The sequence below is a fragment of the Patagioenas fasciata genome, chromosome Z, assembly GCF_037038585.1.
Source record: "Patagioenas fasciata isolate bPatFas1 chromosome Z, bPatFas1.hap1, whole genome shotgun sequence".
In the NCBI taxonomy this organism is placed as follows: domain Eukaryota; kingdom Metazoa; phylum Chordata; class Aves; order Columbiformes; family Columbidae; genus Patagioenas; species Patagioenas fasciata.
This window is the reverse complement of record NC_092560.1, coordinates 13,501,233-13,523,030: the sequence shown is the minus strand read 5'-3', so window position 1 is coordinate 13,523,030 and position 21,798 is coordinate 13,501,233. Positions and strand designations below refer to the sequence as shown.

The 21,798-nt window shown below is 39.7% G+C and overlaps 1 protein-coding gene across 1 annotated transcript; it reads left to right on the top strand.

The window, feature by feature from the left end:
* The first annotated feature begins 3,149 nt into the window (after nt 1–3,149).
* LOC136115405 (uncharacterized) lies at nt 3,150–21,335 on the top strand. Its single transcript, XM_071802438.1, has 15 exons — nt 3,150–3,309; nt 5,691–6,676; nt 7,829–8,009; nt 9,299–9,441; nt 10,922–11,056; nt 12,441–12,537; nt 12,778–12,840; nt 13,314–13,460; nt 13,860–13,973; nt 14,573–14,646; nt 14,920–15,030; nt 15,345–15,460; nt 16,299–16,437; nt 17,693–17,813; nt 20,827–21,335. Exons 1-15 carry the CDS (start codon nt 3,150–3,152, stop codon nt 20,913–20,915), a joined length of 2,676 nt encoding a protein of 891 aa, XP_071658539.1. The 3' UTR covers nt 20,916–21,335.
* Nucleotides 21,336–21,798: the final 463 nt, after the last annotated feature.

Here is a 21,798-nt window from a genome sequence, read left to right as displayed (position 1 = left end):
TACCAGCAATTCTCAGATGACACTACTCCAACATGGGAAAGGAAGGTGCAATCCTGACGCACAGCATCAGAAGTAGAGACTGGTCTATAAGGAAATTTTAAGCAGTGGGGCAAAAAGCCCCAGGTTTCCCATATTATACCCAAAGTGTATCACCTTCAAGGCAATGCAACCGATTTAGAAAAATTGCCTGGCTGTGGTCTTCTGAGGCCAGCTCAAAATGCAGGAATCCTTTCACTACCTTTCATGATCCTATGCACAGAAGTAACTGTAAATTCTGAAAATAATTTTCCTGTAATGCAGAAATATTAGATAGCATTGTCAGATTTTCCTTCAATATTTCGTATATATTGCTATCTGGTTATTTTCTTCTTTGGCACCCAACAGACTTTTTTTTCCCAGCCACATTACTGGCTAGCTGGGAACAGTTACATTAGCAGCCCATTTTCATCTAGTTTTGCACTATTTATCTTGCTATTATTTTCATGTATTCTGTGTTTTGAAATTGCCCTTGACTATCTGAAATGACAGTTTTGCCTTAGGGGTGGTACTCAAGCTCAGCCCACCTGCACAAGTTGACAGGGTAGATGACTCAACCTACTAGAAATAACAGGAAGAGCATATAAAACATGATGGTTCTGTCCCACAAATTCCCAGTTAATTCACATTGTGAATATTGAGTGCAATTCTGGTCCCTTACACTTAAAAAGCAAGAGACAAAATCAGAAAAATTTAATGGTAGGTTGAGAAGGATCATCAATCAAGGATTCATCAATGGAATCACTTCCACAACAGGAATCGTAAAAGTAGGCTGGAAAAAAGTGTTTGTGGAAGGGGAGAGGCTATTATAAATATTGAGTGCCATGGGTAAAACAGATAGAAATTGACTACCCATTCCAGTAGGAAAAGCAAGGAGCATCAAATGAAACTGTAGGAGCCAGGTTCGAAGTGTGTAACAGATGCTGTCTGTGGGCAGTGAATAGACTAGGCATGGGGCATCAAACTCATTTTCACCAGAGGCCACATCAGCCTCGTGGTTGCTTTCAAAGGGCCAAATGTAATCTTAGGACTGTAGGACTGTTGGAGTAGTTACATTTATACAGTTCTAAAATAACACTTGGCCCTTTGAAGGCAACCGCGAGGGTGATGTGGCCCCAGTGAAATGAGTTTGACACCCCTGGACTAGACAAACCATTGCATGCTACTCAACAGACAAGCTCACCAAACCCCCTAAGCAGAGGCCTAGAGGGTGCTCTCTTCTTACAGCTCGCTGGATCTGTCCCCTGGCCACTGCTGGACACCACCATGGAGAGAACTCGCCCTGATATTCACTCTTGGTGGGGGGCGGGAGCTGCGTTGCTCGTTCCCAATGAGGCGGATCCGGTCATGACAGCGTTTGGGCAGCCTCTCTGCAGGCAGGTGGGTGGTTCTTCACCTGGGGTAGAACAGTGGCCCAGACCCTAGTGCTTCTATCATCTCCTGACACCCTCAGTGCAGGTACACAGCCGGGCACCCGACCACAACATTGCACTTCCCCATAAAGCGCAGGTACCCCCCTGGTTCTTCTCACTGTCAGGGGCAGCGGATCCCCGCGGCAGCTCCACTCACTGCGCCACGGACAAGACCTGGAGTGGCTCCCAGGTGTGAAGCAGCTGACACACACGGGTCACCCGGCACCTCCTTCCTTGGCCCTCAGTGGGTGGCTGGTGGAGGCAGGACACTCAGTCCTCACACGCCGCCACTGCAAACACTGCCTGACGTCTTCATCCCCTCTGCCTCGATGCCTCCTCGTGGGCTGGGACCATGCCATGAAGGCTGCAGCAGGGCCCCGTGCCCCTCTGCCTTCACAGAATCACAGAATGTTAGGGATTGGAAGGGACCTCCAAAGACCATCCAGTCCAATCACCCTGCCGGAGCAGGAACACCTAGATGAGGCTACACAGGAATGTGTCCAGGTGGGTTTTGAATGTCTCCAGGGAAGGAGACTCCACACCCTCCCTGGGCAGCCTGTTCCAGTGTTTTGTCACCTTCACTGAGAAGAAGTTTCTTCTTATATTTAAGTTGAGCCTCCTGGGTTCCAGTTTGCACCCATTGCCCCTTGTACTATCATATTACAGAGAACAGCCTGGCTCCATCCTTGTGACACTCATCCTTTACGTATTTATAAACATTAATAAGGTCACCCCTCAGTCTCCTCTTCTCCAAGCTAAAGAGCCCCAGCTCCCTCAGCCTTTCTTCATACGGGAGATGCTCCACTCCCTTCATCATCTTTGTTGCCCTGTACTGGACTCTCTCCAGCAGTTCCCTGTCCTTCTGGAACTGAGGGACCCAAAACTGGACACAATATTCCAGATGTGGTCTCACGAGGGCAGAGTAGAGGGGAAGGAGAACCTCTCCTGACCTACTGACCACCCCCCTTCTAATACACCTGAGGATGCCATTGGCCTTCCTGGCCACAAGGGCACAGTGCTGGCTCATGGTCATCCTGCTGTTCACCAGGACCCCCAGGTCCCTTTCCCCTACACTGCTCTCTAATAAGTCATTCCCCAACTTATACTGGAACCTGGCGTTGTTCCAACCCAGATGCAAGACTCTACCCTTTCCCTTGTTATGTTTAATTAAATTTTCCCTGCCCAACTCTCCAGCCTGTCCAGGTCTCCGGATGGCAGCACAGCCTTCTGGCGTGTCACCCACTCCTCCCAGCTTGGTGTCATCAGCAAACTTGCTGGCAGTGCACTCTATACCCTCATTTAAGTCTTTGATGAATATATTGAATAGCACTGGTTCCAGTACTGACCCCTGAGGCACCCCACTAGATACAGGCCTCCAGCTAGACTCTGCCCCATTGACCACGACTCTCTGGCTTCTTTCCTTCAGCCTTTGCCGGCTCCTACCGCGGACCCCGTTCCCATCAGACGGGGCAGCAGCAACCCCTCTTCGCTTAACGGCCCGGTCGCCATCCCCGCTCCCTCACAGGGACAGGCGGGGCGGGGCTGGCGGGCTGGAGGCCCCGCCTCCTAACCCTCCAGCCTTCCTCTCCTATTGGCCGGCTGGGCGCTCACGCCGCCGGCGCCAGGATAAAGTGAGCGGCTGGCTAGGGAGGTGGGACGCGCGTTTTCCCGGGCTCTCCGCTGAGTCGGGCGGGTGCGATTATGCGTCCCGCTAGCTGCTTCGGGACGCTGCTCTGCCCCTTCGTCGGCGCCGCGGGGGGCCGCTGCGGGCGGCCTCGCTGCCGGTACTGGCATGCGGCGCCATGCCGCAGGAAGCCGCCCTTGGCCCCGCCGCGGCCGGAGGCTGCTGCCTGTTCCCGGGGTGAGGACGGCGGGAAGGACGGTCCGGTCGGGCCCGTCCTACCGCGCCTCTGCAGGCGGAGTGGGCTGGGGGTTCCCGGGGCCCCGGGAGTTGCTTTGCAGGCGGCGATGCCGCCGATAGAGGCGGTGGGGGCAGGTGCTCGGAGGCGCTGAGGTGCGGGCGTGGCCGCGTTCCCGCCGCGGGGTCGCGGTGATGCCGTGTGTGGGAGCTGAAGGGTGAAGTGGCACAACAGAAGGCCTTTACGATTTTGATCTGTCTTTGCTCTTGGGAGAAGAAAGAAACGTTCATGCCCCCACCTTGGCAAACAGCAGTGACCATACTGGGGTTATAATATAATCTGGAATTTGTGGCTGAGGTTATTTTTCAGCAAACTGGCAGATTGCTTAAACCTCTGTATGATAGTGTAATAAGAGTTGATGACTTCTTGCCTTCTTGGTAGGAGAACATCATCTTTCCCTTTTGGTGTGTGACCTTTAGTCCTTGTAATGAAGAGCAGAAGTTGCAATATGAGTTGATTTTCATCTTTGTGAGGTGCTTGCTGACATTCTGGAATCAGCAGTCTACGAAGAGCCTGCTTGCACATCAGTGGCATTTTATACTGAAACTGTAGTTCCTCTCCCATGTTGTTCCACTTTCAAATGTAATCAGTAATGCAATTTGTAGCTAGCTTTTTTGATGTTTGACATGTTCCTCTCATGACTGAGTGTTTTTCAGGCAAAATCTAAACTAGATTTCATTGGCAAAATTAGTAGTGTGTTCAGACTGCTGGTGATATAGCCAATGGGTGCAAGAAGTGAGGGCCAGAGACTAAAATTACTTTAAATGAGAGCCACAAAACTTATGCTAACAGGCTATGTTAATGGAAAAAGCAACCTGCTTCCAAACTGGGCTTGCTTCCTGATTACCTTCACCTTGGGTTCATCTCTTCCACAGCATTTGCTGTGGGTTACATTGATAGTTTTAAGAGGTGGTTCGTAAGTAAGTAATCCAGGGAACCATTAAAGTGTCTCTTATTCTGCTGTGTCTGTGTTTCTTAAGCAGAAGCTACTGATTTGCTGCCTTCACAGCTCAGGAGTGCCGAAACTTCAGCTGCAGTGCAGGTTCTCACTCTGAATGTAGTATTAGTTCAGCAGGAACTTTCTTTCCCACAATAAGTACCTGCTTTTCACAGTTACCTGTAACTGCTAACGTTCTATTTCTTTCTCAAAGGTTTCTGTGCTTGAGCATAAAGAGCTGCAGCCTGGAAAAGATACTGAGCTAATTTGGTTGTTGCTAAGATCTGTGGCAGTGAGGGAAAGAAATAAAGCAAACAGCATGGAGTCATTCCCTTCCTGGCTCTCACTTGCTGGTTTGGCAGGCAGCTGGCTGTGCAGTGTGATGTGGCTTGAAGCCTGAGTCCATAGGTATTTCAGGTGACCAGCATCTATCATTAAGTGGCTTCTGCAATTTCTAGCCAGCCAGGTTCACTCAGGCTCCAGTTAGTCAGGGAATAATCCTATAACATGGATTGCTATGTGGTCTAAATTGTATCTCACCTGCATGAAAGGTGAGGAAAACCTCTCTCAGATTATGTATATTTCCGATAAGAACCATTACCAGTTCATGGTGGCTTGGAGTATTTCTTTGACGTAAAGAGGTGTACCGGTTTTGTTTGGGATGAAGTAGATTTTCTTTGTAGCTCTGTATGGTGCCAAGTTTTTGGCTTATGACCAAAACAGGGTTGATAACACTCCTGTGTCAGTTATTGCTGAAGAGCGTTTGCACAACATCAAGAACTCCATCAGGAGTGGGACTTAATGATCCTTGTGGGTCCATTCCAACTCAGAACATTCTGTGATTCTGACTTCTCTATTTCTCACACTGCCTTGCCAGGAAGTAGGAAGGAGGTGGGCAGGAATTTGGGAAGGGATGCAGCTAGTACAGCTGACCCAGGCTACTCAAAGGAATAATCTAAACCATATGATGTTATGTTTGGCAATAAAACCTGGAGGAAGAAGGGGAGACATTTGAACTAATAAATAGATTACTTCTTTTTCCTCAGCTGAAATCTGTGGAGAATTTAGGATTACCTCATTTGAGCTCTTAGCTGTCTTCCCTCAAAGAGAGGCATATGATTTGCAAACACCCAAGAGGACTAAAATAGCAGTATGTTCAGTTGGGAATAAAATCGAGGAAAAGAAGGAACCATCACAGTACAGTCTCCCCATTTAAAAGATCATAAGAGCTTTAACGCTTCAAAATGATCTTAAAGTAAGGTACTGTGGTTTCAGTTTCCATGTAAATAAATAATGGCTTTTTTTTTTTATTTGAAAAATACATTGTTGATTATAGTTGTCCAGCAACTGTTCTTGAATATCATTTTTAAAAATATTATTTTGCAGGGGTCTCTTCTGTAACAAATGAGGATGAAAATGCTAAGCAGCACCGTAAGCCAGCAGAAGTATTTCCATGTGAAAATCGCGTTGAGAATTCAAAGATGCATTCATTTAAGAGCAGACATGTATCCACAAAGACATTGAAAAGTTCTTCCCCGGTGAAACTTCAAATAAAACTTCAAGAACCTGATGATGAATGTGATCTTGTCATTGATGAGACACCACAACCTGTTAATAAAAAGCCAAGAATAAGTAGGAACTACACAAATGTGAACAGGGACGAAGAACTGGCTGCTGTAGTATGTGCAGAAAAACTACATGATAATGCTATAGCAGATGTTCTTGGGAGGGGTGAAGAAAAACCTGAGAAAATTATTACTTTGCCTAAGAATGACAAATGTTTAAAAAAATCTGAGAAAACAGGCAGTGTTTCTCAAAAAGCAAAGGAGATTTATTTGCCTGATATAAACACTGGTATATGGATGGCTTTGGAGGAAGGAGATGCCCTTGCCTATACTGAGGAGAAATGTCTATCTTCAGCTGCTTCTGTTGAGGCAGATGTGCAGAAGGGAATTCTGAAGCAGGGAAATACTTCAACCGCTATATTCCTTGAAGCATTTGTTCAGGAACATACTGTTGATGAAGGCTGTGTGAGCGGTGGAAGAGTAACTCAGCCTGCCTTGTGCATGGGTCACTCATCAAAAGATGAAACCACAACAGAAAGACCTTATAAGGAGATAATAAAAAATATCGAGAAAAGCCAGAGCATAGAAGAAAACAGGGCTAATGACAGCGCAGGAGATACATACTCATATCCAACTTATTACTTAAACAAGAAAGAAAGTGAGATACCTCTGAGTCCATCTGCTGAGGAAGCAGAAGCCAGTGGGGAAGACACAGAGCTCTCTGAATCAGATGATCCTCTAGAGGAGTGTCGGAAAATTTTTTATGAGTTTGAAAGAGAAGCACAAAAGAAGGGTGGTGATGAGAAGGTATTTTGTTTCATTTTCAGTGCTGGGGGATTTTTCTGAGCGTATGAAGATGTGATGTGATATATAGATACTTTTTTCAAAATATGTCTTAGTGAAGGTTATATGTTTGAGCCTTCACTGCTAATAGACAAAGTTATACCCTTACAATTCTTTAGTCTAGTTTGACAATGGGGGATTTGTATGTTTGCCGCAGTAGAAAGTTGTTCTGAATAGCTCCCTGCCTTGGAGTAGACACTTTTACTGTAATAAGCAAAGTTTTAGAGGTATTTGTATATCAAGTAGTCTTCTGTACTTATAAACGAATGTAGGAGTTTTGAGTACCACTGTCTCAGCCTCATAGCACTGTAGCTTAACTGTTCTGAATGCAAAGTAACTGTCTAATACTGATTAAATTGTAATTTTCCTGATGAGGTTGTTGATTAAGTACTGTGAAACACTAGCATGAGCGGGTCATATTACTGAAGTCTAGAGCTTTGTAGCAGTTGGTCTAAATAGTCTGTTCTTGTCCTTATTAAGCCCATGGAGAAAACGTAGATCTCAGGTTTTTAGAAGGCAAAGGAAATGGTCCTGGACAAAAGAAAAGAACTGCACACACAAGAAAATTTGATGCGAGTTGTAATAAACTGGAAGGTCATTGTAACTTAGTATCTGTAGATGCATGTTGAACTTCAGGTTGGCTGAGTCTTGTAATCTAGTTGTAAAAATAATTTGAAATTAATTAGAGTGCATGTCTCATCAACTCTTCTGTTTGAAGTTGTAGCAAATATTGTAGTGCTTAGAGTTGGTTCCTGAGACAGGTGAAGTCAGCTGCTGCCTGGATCAGCTGAGACTAATGAGTACTGAAAAGTCAGTTTGGAGTGGAGGCTTGTGCCATGAGATAACAGAGCACCTGGAAACCCAAAGTGGCCGTTGCTTTCTCTGCTTTTATGGTGCTTTAGGAAGCAATGCTAATAAGCAGGCATAATTCTTTAAGACCCGTCTACCACCTCTGAGTTCTTTCAGCTTGGTGTTTTCCTTCAATGCACAGCATGCTGAGCTCTGAATCTTATAGCAGAATTCAGTTTAAGAAGCACCGTGTTAAATTTAAGATGGACTTGCTGTGCATTGAAACTACTTGAAGGTTAACTCTGCTTTTGTGTATGTGCATATCAGGTACATAAAGAAGCGGTGCCTTTCAAAGCATCTCCTTGGCAGCAAGGTCATGATGCCAAAATTCAGCAAAGGTACTGGGAGACAGTGAACTCTGGAGCTGAAAGAGGACAAGCTTTTATTGCTACGACTTCTGAACAGGAGAAATCCACATCTACTCAATTTGGAGGCATTAGACCAATGGGTATGACTGTTTGATCCATAGGTTTGACAAACCAGATTTTCTTTTGCTTCAGTTAAGCATCACTTGAATGAGTTTGTTTTGTTGTGATGAATGTTAGCTGCGAGTTCAGTGATGGTGAGTGCTTCGCTTGTGCAGGTCCAGCTACAAGGTTATATTTGAAGTTTTGGTAGCTCTAGTGAAAAGGGGACAGTATTTTTTTATTAAGTTCTTTGAACATGTACAGTTTTGACCAAAACCCTGAAAAATACTTTTGTTGAAAGTATTTTGTTATACAAATTGAAAGAATAAAAAAAATCTATTGAGTTCCCTTTAAGTACTGATATCAACTGTTAAGTTTCTAGTTTGAAGCATTTAGACCTTCTGAAACAATTTGTTAAATCTTGTAATTTGAAAATCATATGTTCTCTCTTTCAATTGTCCTTCATATGTGAAAAATTCTGGAGTATAAGTTATTTTCAGCATTTAATGCTAGTTAAATGGTGTTTCCCCTCCAGTTCTTCTACTGTCACTTAAAATATATGCTTACAAAGTAACCAACCTAGTGATTAAATTAATTAAATACTACTTCATAGTTTCATTTGTGTATTTATTACGTATGCTATAAAAAATCTTCACATAAAGTTGAGGCATTCTGAGAGTGTATGCATTCTTTCTGAACAACAATAAAATGCATTAGTGTATCTCATAGTGTACAAATGTGTCTTGCTGTATAACAGCTTCTGATGCAAGTAAATTTTAGCAGGATGACTGCAAGTCAAATGCTGATATCTTGGCTCCAGAATCTTATCACAATTTTTTAAAAGTTCTGAGTTCTGTAGCTTTGCTAACTTTAAAAAGACAAAGCAGTGCTTTAAGGCACTAACTGACTACATTACTATATGAGGTTAGAATGGTGGTTTTCCTGTTTTGTTTTGTTTTTTCTTGCTATCATGCTTTTCTGCAGAGAAGGGGAAAGGGACAGGGAAGGCAGGCAAGTAGGTGTTTAAAAAGCATAGTCATTACAACTTGAAAATAGGTTTTAACTTGACTTGTGTGGCTGCTTTATTTCGGTGTCTTCAAACTGAGATATGATATCAAAAACACAGGAGGACACTTGCATAAATTCTGTTGCCAGAAGTGCAGTCTTAATGTGTTTCCTGACACTCCAGGTCTGGTTCTGTGCACTAGTTTTCTTTTACCCTGCTTCAGCAGAGGACCTGTGAAATACCTATGTTCCAGACTAATGTAATTTAAATAACAAAGCTTACCATTAGAGTTTAGATTCATTCTTCATCTTCTGTGTGTTTCAGCCTCTTCAAATTTGCTTGAAGTTAAGCCCCTTGAAACCTGCAGTGGTCAGCTGCATGTACTACTGGAAGGAAATGCTGCAACAGCAATGCCTTATGGACTTCCTATTAATTCATTCAAAAGCACCATCCTTGTGCCATGCAAGGTACTATAGAGTTTCTGCTGCAGAACTTGGATATATGAATGGGAACAGAAATGGAAAAACTGTAATTTATTTCCAACAGTATTTTATAAGGTAGAGCCAGTAATGTGATATGCCAGTATAGCTTTTTAAAAAAAATTACTTGGTTCCCTATGTGGTTAATTGAAGTTGTGGTACAAATTGCATTTTCATTTTCTTTGATTCTATTAGCCAGCACTACAAAAGTATAAGCAATTAAATATTCAAATTGTTAATCAATTGTTGTGATGGGATAATTAAGTACTAGTTTTTTTTCAGTCTAATCATGATTGCATGTTGATTATTTTCCCCTAAAACTTCATTCCAGGTACAGTAGCAGATGATATCTCATGTAAGGCTTTATTTGGCTTCAAGAGAGGTACCTTTATAAAATAAAGGGATTTCAAGGAACTTGTCAGAAAGTTAATGCAGGTGTATTTTTGTTTTTTTATTGCCAACTTTGCTTTGTAATTTAGAGTGACGGAGTATTGTGAGGTTCTCGTTTCATAAAAATTACTCTTAACCTCTGCTTTAAAAGAAAAAAAAAGCTAGGTTACTGAAGATAAATTACACAGTGCTTTGGTTTCTAATTAAAAATACCAAATGTTATGGCTATCAGTTTGGTAATTGCCGTTTTTCTAGGATGTTAGGTATGAATTACTTTGTGCTTCATATCTCCAGTATGTACCTTTTTGTTGCCTAAACAGAGTACTACTTGCCCCAATAATGGTGAGACTGGGTTGTGACAATGATAACATTGCCTTTGTTTGCTTTGTGCAAAATTAACCTTCTCCTTGGTAGTTGCACACACATTTAAATGCGGCTCTTAAAGGATCTTCCTTAGAAAATACATATGGCATAGGCACATTGCTCCTTATTTGATACACACAGTGCAGTAATTGTTTGGACCTCTTTGGGTGTGAAGGTACCATGGCTAACCTGACAGCTGCCAGATTTTTGAATGTGATTTTAACTTCTGTGCTTTTTGTTAAAATAAGCGTATTGTGATAAGCAAAAACTCTATATTGCGTTGTCTAACAAAGGCTGTCGGTTCCTAAAATGAAACTGTTTTTTTAGTCTAGTTCATTGGGTCCTTAGTTTTTGCTCTCAATGAAGCACTGTCTGAAATAAAGACCAGCTTGGAAGTATGACTTAGATAATAACTACTAGTGCTTGCTGAAGGACTGAACTTCCTCTAAGAAAAAAAGAAGTTAAAAAAATAGTCTTGAAACCTCACATAACTGTGAACAGAAGCATACTTTCAGTTCAAGCAGGGAAAACCTCTATATCTACTATTTCTGATGGTGGTTTCTGGCTCCACTCTTCTGAATAACTATTCAGTAATGTTTAATTTTTTTTTCCTCTAAGGGTGTGGAAAATAACTGGTTTTAGTTCTTTGGACTATTTTTTATATATTGACCACATTAGTAATTGTTGTTGCTGTGGTTTTATTTGTGTTTTACAGACTTCTACACAGAGTGGGCCTTCTATTTCACAATCGGGATCCAAAGTGCCACTCGAAACAAGAAATCGATATATCAGCATGTTTTTTGCAGAATGCTTCAAACCTTGTAGCACAGTGAATGAAGCTATCAACAAAGTTTGTAATGTTTTGTAGCTCTTTATGATTCTGCTTCTGAATTAAGTCAGTAGGTCTTAGCTTCAACAGTGTGTTGGTGGGGTTCTTTTACTTGTTTTTTTTTTATAGCAAATATTTCAGACTTTTGGAAATCAGAAGTTAAATGTACTCAGTCTTATACTTCATAGTGTTGTCAATCAGTTTCAGCTTTCTCTGAATAAAGACATTTGTCTTTAGCACTGCTAATTAGCTTCCAAAAAGGTATGTTATTTTAGTATTAAATATTTTTTTTTTTTGCAAATTCAAAACAAAGATCTTCTTGTGAGTACTGGGGGCTTCTTGGAACGTAATAATGGCTTTGAGATCTATTCAGGACAGAAGGAAAACATGTTTGAAAAACAATCATAAGTATCTCATTCATTCTGAGCCCTGCATCTTGTATTTACTGTTCACGCCACTCCAAGTGCTGCACAAGCTTACAGCCAACACATACAGCCTGACAGCCACAAATATCCCAAACTTAACATTTAGGTGATATACATTTCTTGCCTGCTGGAAGTCAAAAGACTTTATGGAGTTGTCATGATAATACTCTGTGTGTGTATTTAATTCTCCATTGAATGAAAGCTTGTAAAACGTCAGATGTTACTACTCTGCCATTTACAGTGTGTTCTCTGTTACGCAGCACATCTTGCTATGCCTGACTTTTCTCTCACTAAGAATGTTTCTTTTACCTTCCCTTTTATCTTCCTCCTGTGTTATTTCTCAGCTTCACCAGTTTTTCATTTTTTCTTTTACTCTGTTTATAGAGGCTGTAACTTGTGAACTGTACTGTAGTGATTGTTAGAAGGTGCTGTTTATGCCTGAAATTAGCTTCTCTTTTATTGTCTATGCAGATAGTGTAAACAGTGAAATAAAAACAGGGAGGAAGCTTTTCCTCCTACTCCCCAGGAGATTAATTAACATGCTCCTTGAGTGTGCACCTTCATAGTTAAAAGGTGCTGGACATTCCTGTCACTTCTGTTTCTCACAACTTTACAGAAAGAAAATCAAGGAAATGTTTCTTGACCTAAAAAAGTAATAATGCCTCCTTTGAAGCAATATCGGAAAAAGCTGTCTGTAGCCCCAGGAACTGTTACCCTAAGAGTGTTCAAATTTCCACAAGTGTTAGATTTAAATTCTGAGCTGGAGCACTGATTTCCTTCACAGATCTTTGCTTCATAAGTATTGAATTTGTGTTTCTAGGTGTCTCATCCATCTGACCTTGTACCTTCTGTTGCACTTCAGATTTGTGACATTACTTGCATGTGTATCTGCCTCTAGGTTCAGAATCTCAGATTCCAAATAGTGGTTTTTGTAGAATGTACGGTGCTCCAATAACTCAGTCTTTGTTTTTTTAATATAGGCCCTGATGGAAGAGCAATCTATTTATGACCGTTGTGGCAGTAAAAAAATGTACCTCAATTTTGCTGCGAAGACTCTCAAAAAGCTGAGAGATCATGGTAGTTTTGCCTTCAATTAAAATGTTTTTAAATGGGTTGTAAATGTAGACATTAGAACAGCAGAGAAATGTCTTTAAAGGATTTTTTTAGTTTAACTTCACTAAAAATATTTCTTCATATTTAAATAATTTTGTGGAAATTACTGAAATAAACCTGTTTTGATTTATAACTGTTTGCTTAGGTTATTAACATGAAATATAAAATTGAGAAGAAATTATGAAAATGTTTTCTTGCATTCAGGGCAACTCAGTAACAGCCGATCTTCCAGTGGTGCTGGATCCATGAAGTCAAACTATGAGGAAGGTAAAGAAAGGGGAAGGGAGGTGTCAGTTTTCCACTTTAGCCTATAAATGAGCTTATTTCACCATGAAAGTGTTGCTCTGTTTTTGATCAAGCTTTTTCTACTAGTTGCTGTGAGGGCTTCCAACATAATTCCCTGTTTATATCTGAAGGCACATTCTTAGGAGAAAAAATGTTGAACTTGTGTTTGAAAAGAGCATGTTCTTCAGTATTGCATATATGGCCTTTCTGGGATAGCTACTGAATTAACATCTCCATGTTTTTAGTGTCTTTGTTTTGAATAATGTAATGTTTTACTTCTAATTGCTCTGAGGTACAAGCATATGGTTCTTGCTTGTAAGTGATAGTGCCCATCTTGTAATTGCAGGATTTTTTAATTTTTGGAGCTACTAGGATATTAAAGTGCTACTTATTTTCTTCCAATATTACTTAAGCTTTGGGTTTGTTTACTTGTTGGTTGGTTTGTTTGTTTTTAGCATTTACAGGTGGTGCTCTATATGAACTTTTGAAAGATTATCTTCTGACTGAGGAACAATTGAATGAAAATAATTTCCCTCGACCAAATCCTGAAAAAAATGGCAGTGCCATCCTTACTGGGGTTGTAAAAAATGCTGGATGTGATGGTGAGTGCCAACTTGATTGCAAGAAAATAGAATTTCAGTCAGTGGTTTACAGGACAGTAAAATACACAGATATAAAATTGTGTTATGGCAGTGTTCTGTATTTAGTACAAGGATTATAACTGAACTCACAAGCTTTTATAAGTAAGCTATGAAGCTTTATAGGTCTCTTTTAATTTTAGTTTCAACATAGTAATTGAAAAAGTTTCAGATAAACTTCAATTTATTGTTGTTGTGCAGAGGAATTTTTTTTATACATGGCTAATCTTGAGAGTCTGCTTATGTATTGATACTCTGCTCTTGCAATTACTGTTGATGTAACTTTTTTCATACTTCAGCATATTTTAATTTTATGGCAAGCCAGGTAGTAGGTATGATTTTTTTTTATCATTTTGGTTTTAGATTTCAAAAGAGTGTGTTGTAGGTGTGGCAAAGTGTTTGCTGTTACTTCTTCAGGAGAACATAGACGTAAAGAAGAATGCAACTATCATTCTGGTAGCGTATTGGAACAAAAAGGTATATATTCTTGGCATTCAGTCTTTCTAAGCTGTTAAAAGTTAACTACTCATGTCCAAACTGAACAAGGTCAGACTATAAAACTCTTTTTGCAGAAGGTTCAGCTGAGATATGTTCTACTGTACTTTCAGGAATGTGACTCCTTAGTAAAGCCTGTTTTCTCTGAATAGGCCATAACTTTAGGAAAACTTATGTTAATAAAACCGTGTTGGGATGAAAATAGAAAAATGCTCGTTGTGTGGCCTTGCACTGACTTCTGAGTGACCCTTGTCATCTTATCTGGGAGACACCTGGAGTACTCAGAAGCTACATTAAATATTTCCCTCAGGGAAAACTTTATTGAGCATACTACAACTTTGTCTTCTATTCATTGTTTTTTTTTTTTTTTTTAATGAAAACCTTGCTTCACAAGGGAACAGTTTTTCAGTTTGTCATCTTTGCATAGATGGGACCTATAGGTGAGACTATCTGCTTTCCATGGTGCACTCTCAGGAGAAAATGGAAAAGAAATTTGAGAGGAGGAGTGAGAGCACTGATTTGTTTTTGCTATTATTTGTTGCTGCAAAAAACGCTCAATTTTCAGTTTTTCTTTTTGGCAGTTCCTGGTGGCATGGAAAAATACTATAGTTGTTGTGAGAGAATAGTTGGGTCTGCTGGATGTCAGATTGCAAAGGTAGGCATGATGTTCTCTGAAAGTTTATATAATGCAGTATCTCAGTTTTGCTTTCTGTGTCCTTTTGGCTTAAAGCTGGGTCATAGCTTTCTGTGAATGGTTTGGTATTAGCCTTTGAGGTTTACTTACTAGTGTTTAGTAAATTATGTAGCAAATATTGACAAGAAGCATTATATATATGCTCCTGAGTCTGTTAAAGAAACAAATTATCTGGCAATTTGGGTAAGATATGTCTAGAAAACTTGCATTTAAATACTAATTGTAATTTTGCAGCTTCATGTTCATGATGGACGATGGGAGAAATTGGAAGGCTTCATGAAGACATTAATTAAATCACCACCTTTTGATAGAAACTATGGTGTATATGCTCTGGACTGTGAGATGGTATGAGCAACCTAAAATGTTTGGGTCAGTTAATAGAAAAAACTCTGCTGCTTATGAGGCAATTTCCTTGCTGTAGTAGTTTGGAACTCATGTCTCCAAGGTCTGCAGAACTCTATGTAGTCATTCTGCATGACTAGACCTTCAATCTGACTAGTCACTTGACATGACTAGACCTCTGGTGTTGAATATGCAGTGAGCAAACTCATTTGGATCTGTTGAGTTGGTAGCCAGTTGTGATTTCTTGTGAAATTTACACAATGTAAGGAAACATCATTGCTGTGTAAATGCTTGTTAATTTTATTTTTTTTCTTCAGTGTTACACAACCCGTGGTGTGGAACTAACTAGAGTGACAGTGGTCGATGCTAAACTGCAGGTTGTCTATGATACATTTGTTAAACCAGATGGTAAAGTTGTAGACTACGATATAAGGTATGCTAATTAGTCTATAGTACTTCAGGATTAGACTTAATAAGTTGGCAGATAACTATATAAGAAGAAACATGTCTCTCAAATTACTATTTCTACTTCCATAAGTCAAAGACCTTCAATCAGGAATGAGGCTTTTGTTCTTATATGCTTAAATAAGCTTTTTTCACATTGCCTAGTTCAATTTATTTCTTCCACATTTGAAGACATTTTCTCCCCCTTCTTAAAAAAAGAAGTTAAACCTCCCAGAACTTGCCAAATTTCCTAATGCAATAGAAGCAAATGTATATTTTATCTGTAAATGTTGTCTCACAGAAAAACAGCAGAGTCTCATAAACCATGTATTGAGACCATCAGACTGTACACCTTAACAAGATTAGGCTGTATTTAGTGCATATCACTTGTATTTTGTCTTCCTATTGGTTTTTGCCTTTGAGATATGGAAGACATGTTTTTGATTCCTATTAGTTCTTTGAAGCAACATGGGTTTTGAGCCTCACTGCAAAAAAGAATACTGGAGGAGAACCAACCTAATGTATTCCTGCTTCTTCAAAAGCAATATTTGTTTGCTCAGAGCCCTGTCTTTGGGCTGTGCTTAAAGAAACAACCTCAGTCACTGATAATGGTAGAGCTAAGGTAACATCACCTAGCTTAGTTTATCTTATGCTACCTAGGTAAAAAGGAAGAGAATGAAAAAATGCTTTATGTTGACTTCAACCTCGTGTGATTTTTAAAGGTGGCTAGTGTTAACTTGAGGTGCTGGGGGAATACCTACTGTAAACCTCATTCTTCTAAATATTTCTTAGTGTCTCTGATGAAGCTCTTCTAAATATGTATTCAGACTCTCTGGAGCAATGGAGGATGATCTGAAGAATACCACAACATCTCTGCGGGATGTACAAGCAGTACTGCTGAACTTGTTCAGTGCAGAGACCATTTTAATTGGCCATAGCTTAGAAAATAACTTGTATGCTCTCAAGGTAAAATAACCTGTTTTAAGCCAATTTTAAGAGATGATAACTTGACTTTACTGTGTTCTAATTAATTTCGAAAAGGAAAAGAATGTTGCATTTTGGCAGATCAACATGTATAAAATGAAATGTACCTGATTGTGAAATGATATCTGTATTATACTACAGAGAAGGAAGAAAGGTATATACAAACAGTATAGTAAAGATTCTGACATTTGGGTTTCCTGTTTTGCTGTTTTGTGCTTCTAGCTATGCAACCATATGTCACCACTGGATAATATTGTCTTTATTTCTGGGTTCACAGAAACCTAGTATTGTATATTTTCCGATCTTGCTGGCAACTGCATAAAAGACAATGACAATTCAAGAGATGCTATGGTATTGCTCTTAGAATCTCTGTAAGCAATTATACTACCTGTCAGGTTAATACCTTAGGTAACAGAAATGCATGGGTTGTGCTATTAAATATTGAAGGCAGTAATATTCCATAAGAAACATAACCATCTGCTCAGGAAGTCTCGGGAGGATCTTACCAGTATATATAAATACTTGAAGGGAGGGTATGAACAAGGACTGAGCCAGGCTTTTTCTGGTGGTGCCCAGTGCCAGGACAAGAGGCTGCCAGGACATGGGAGATTCTCTCTGAACATCAGGAAAGTTTTTCGCTGTGAGGGTGACCAAGCAGTGGCACAGGTTGTCCAGAGAGGTGGAGTCTTCTGCCTTGGAGATTCTCAAAAGCTGTTTGGATGTGGTTTTTGGCAGCTGGCTCCAGGTGGTCCTGCTTGAGCAGGGAATTTGGACAAGATGACTTCCAGAAGTCCCTTCCAACCTCAGCCATTCTATGATTATTCCTTAATTAAGGAATTAGAATTTAGCCCTGATTGACTTCCCTGCTAGTGATATCAAGAGGCCAGTGCAAATGAGACTTTACAATATAGTATTGGCTACCTAAAACCAGAATTAATTATGTTTACTCTGATGTTTGTTCACTAGTTTTATATACAATGCAGTGTGCAGAAATCAGTGTGAAGCACAATTTTTCCACAGTTCTGGCCTCACAGTTTGCTATTCCATAATGAATAGAGGAACACAGGATAGATGATGTAGAATTTGGTGTTCAAGGGTTTGTTTGGGCATATTATTAAGAAAGGAAATGGTTTAGATGCTAGATGGGATTTCTTTAATAAATAAATAAATAAATAAATAGAGGTGCAAGACTGTAACTGGATGTGTAATCATTACTGTGGCCTCTGCTCTTTTCCAGCTGATTCATAGCGCAGTAGTGGACACGTCAATACTGTTTCCTCATCGGCTAGGTTTGCCTCACAAAAGAGCACTTGGAACTCTGATGACTGACTACCTCAGGAGAATTCATCAAGATGATGGTAAGAGCATAGGTTCTTACTAAGCAAATAATACATTGCATCATGAAATGGGAGACAGGAATAACCCAGAAAACTGGAAAGCTGGTATTACTCTCACTTTCATTTAAATCTCTGTCTTGGATACCTTTACTTCAGTAGTATAGTAAACACAGAGGATATACCTGAAGAGTAAGATGGTTGGTGTGGTTTTACCCTGAATGGCAACTAAGCACCACACAGCTGCTTACTTATTCACCTTCAATACTGCTGGCTTGTCTGTGTTCACCAGACAAAAGTGTTACAGTTTCTTTCCCTTGCAGAAGGGTCACCAAAATTCTGAAGGTAGTGTGACGAGGCTAACATTTATTTCAAGATTCACTTGCTTATCCAAGCTGAGACAGGAGCTTTACAGCTGGGGGTTTCAGTAGTGAAATTATAGTACATTTCTTGGCTGGCTGTCAAAGATAAATCAATGAATCTGTTCCACAGTGTGCATAAAATACTTACAAGACATTGCATTTGACAGATGTATTTTGTGTTGACCATGCCATTCTAAGTAGTCTTTAATCTGATCTTAGAGCAAATTAAATTGAGTATCTAATAGACTGGCAGAATTGTATTTGCTTTTATCAGTGAAGCCTCCTGAACAACAAATAATCTATTCTGCTAACATATCTTAATTGCCCAGGGAATACATAAATGGTCATAGCAAAACTTGATGGCCTTTGATACCCAGTGGAGTAGCTAGATGTTGCATCTAAAAGCTTATAAATATCCTATGACTTCCTTTGCACTGACAATCTGATCCATAGCACTGTGGTGGGGGTAAGGGAAATGTCAAAAGTTATTTCTGCAGGCTTTAAGATTGCCATATGAAATAGTCAAAACTCTGCCACTCTGCCTTTAGCAGACTCTTCTGCTTAAGTTTGAATTTAATAATTTTTTGGTGACCACTACTGAGCTAAAATCCAGTTTTAACTTGTAGAGCTAGGTAGCTGCCATGTCACTTTCAAAAAATGAAAAATCCTGAACCATGACTTCCACACCCTTTGTTTATATTGGTTTGTGCTGCTGCTTTGTACTAGTTTGTGTTAGTTTTTTCCTTTCTCCTCTAGTAGAGAAGAGAAAGGAAATGAACTTCAAGTCTGGATTTGCTTTTCCTCTTTTTGTAAACCTAAGGATTAGTAGAATGAAGCACCCTTTGCTATCAGAAAGCTGTAGGTCTGTGTTGATTTAACTTGCGCTGAAGTTAATTGACTGCCTTTTTCTTGATTGTCACAGACTGGCATTTGACTAGGAGGGCATTTTAAAGGGTTTCAACTCCAGGATTTTTGGTGTCTGAGGTACAAAAGCTGCAACTGCTGAGGTAGCTTGACTTACAGTGTATCATATACTTGATTTCACTGAAAAATGAAACAATACCCAACAGTGCTATAGTTTCTATAATTAAGCTTGAAAAACTTGTCTCATACAGGCTGTTCCTTATCAAGCAGTTTAAAATAGCAGCAGCTAAAGGGTGGAGTGGCAAGGCAGAGCTCTGCTTCACAGTTTGGAAAGCAAATGAGAACTGGAACTTTCTCTGAGAAAGGATAGTAAAGACAGTGGGCAGAAGCTCACTGGATCACTTCTGTTTTCTTATCCAAATGGCAAGTAGTTTGATTATTGTCAACTGTTCTCTTAATTCTTGAGGTACACTGAGAAGAGAAATCTAGAACCTGCAAGGTTATTACTAGCTGTCTTCTGATTCTGTGAATAGTAGAGGTTACTGAATGGTATAAAGTTCTCTGCCACAGATAAAAGCTATGACTCTCCTCCATTAGCTTCCACGACTCTTTATATGTCCAATCTAAATTATAGGGAAAGTTCTTATATGAATGCTTTCAACAGTGTATTTTTTAATGCACATGGCTATTGTAACACCATAAATTATGTGTTCACTGGGAGGAAAGTATAACCACTTCCACACTCAAGGAGATGCTGCACTGCTTTAAGCTGGTGGATATCTTAAATTGCAACTGCATGTCTTCAAACGCAAGAAGATATTTGCTTCTGAGTCTAGGCTGCTACATAAGAAAAATCATCTAAAATCTGTGGCATTTAAGTTTTTCAAGAGAAAGCTAGAAGCTTGTACTTTTAACTATTCAGTCATTTTTTTGTTGTGGTAGCATTCAAGTCCTGTTCTTTGGGGAGTGGAAAATTAGATTAATATAGTGGATCTTTTCTCCACCTATCCTAAAGTTGCTAAGGAGAGTCCCAATATACATCTTTGTCTTTCAGCAGGAAGTGCTCAGAACTGTCACCACTTAACTACCATTATCCTGGCAGCCAGCGATTTCTTATATTGATTGAACATTAGGAAGGGTATTCTGGTGCCTCCAGTAAGTGCCAACTAAAGAGAGGATTGTATGCATTCCTTGTTTGGATGACTACCTCTATTTTTCAGCCAGAATACATTAAAACCTTCCTAGTGTACTTTTTGTAGGTGTGGGGATTGTGTAAAACATATAAACCTGTAAGTTGTTGACTTTTAAAGCTCTGACTAAACATGTCATAAAAATATATAACCATATAAAATTCAAATCCTTTAGCTCTTTCCAGATTTTGTGGAGAATTTCAGTAGCTCAGGACAAGTAGATTGTCCTTCATTAACCAAGGCAGATATTTATCTAGTTGCAAACTCAACTTGCCAGCAGTTAATTTTTCAACTTCTGATTTGAAAGTGCATGACTTGGAGAGGCTGGTTTTCCAAAGACAGTTATCTTGGATACTCCAGGTTACTAATCCAGGCTCCATTGAATATTGAAGCTGGAGGATGCAGGGGAAACTAAATATTGCCAGACAATACAGGACTGCTAGAAACATGTGATTTTTACTTTGAGTTCTGGTAGCAAGAAGTTGCACCGACAACTGTCTGAATATCAAGTATTGCCAGCAGTTGTCTCAGCAATTATTCAGCTTAATAAACATAGCTACCATTTTTTAATAAAGAAATACATGATCTAACACTCTTGATTTTTTTGTTGTTCTCCTCTAGTTGGTGGTCATAATTCCAGGAACGATGCAGTTGCTTGTATGGAACTAATCCTTTGGAAGGTCAAGGAGGATAAGAAAAGGAGAAAATGATGATTATTATAGCTTTGGAGGAACAATGTGTGTGGGGGAAATCTACTTCAGTTTGGCTCGCTGCTCTGTAGTGTTTCAGTATTTCTGATGTAAAAGAGAGGAAAATGGAAAAATCTAATGGGAAAACCTGACTGTATCTGCTTCTGAAGCCTAAGATGTACAGGAAGGAGAAAACACAAATGCACAAAATATGAGTAAAGATGTTCAAAGTAAGTTCATGTGTCAAACAGCGAGCCCATGCATTTTTTTTCCTTTTCTGTTAAAATTATTATTTCTATAGTTACCATTACCACTGTGGCTGAAAACTAACGTTTGCAGTAAGAGAAAATACTTTTTTTTTTTTTTTTTAAAGTTCTGGATATACTTTTGGATTTTGCCTTGTTCAGCCTCTGAAATAAAACTTAATTCACACAGCAGAAACTTAACATTGTATTATTTTTCTTTCCATTCCTGGCTCTCTCTACCTCTCCATTTGCTTTGAGAGGGAAGACAAACTTGGTCATTTTTAATTTACTAATTGACATAAAAAGGCATAATGGTAGAAAAGTGACCTCTCTTTGCAGCAGTATAAACTGGTCTTTTTTAAGTAAGTTTAGCCTGCAGGAAGCTTTTCAACTGTAAAATCAATAAGCTTTGACTTGAAAGGGTTCCCAAAAAGTAGAGTATTTCAAGAAGTAAATATGTTCACCGCTTCAGCTAAAATTGGGCTATGGTCCAATACATAATTCCATGTCTCCCACTTAAGTTAGCATTCAGAATCTGCTTCTTTCAGAGGAGGATTTTAAAGTCTGTTGCCCCTTATTGTTGTGTCAAGAAAACATAAGGAAATTTTGTACAACACTATCTCTTGAGATGAAATTCTGCTTTGCACTGATTTGTGAAA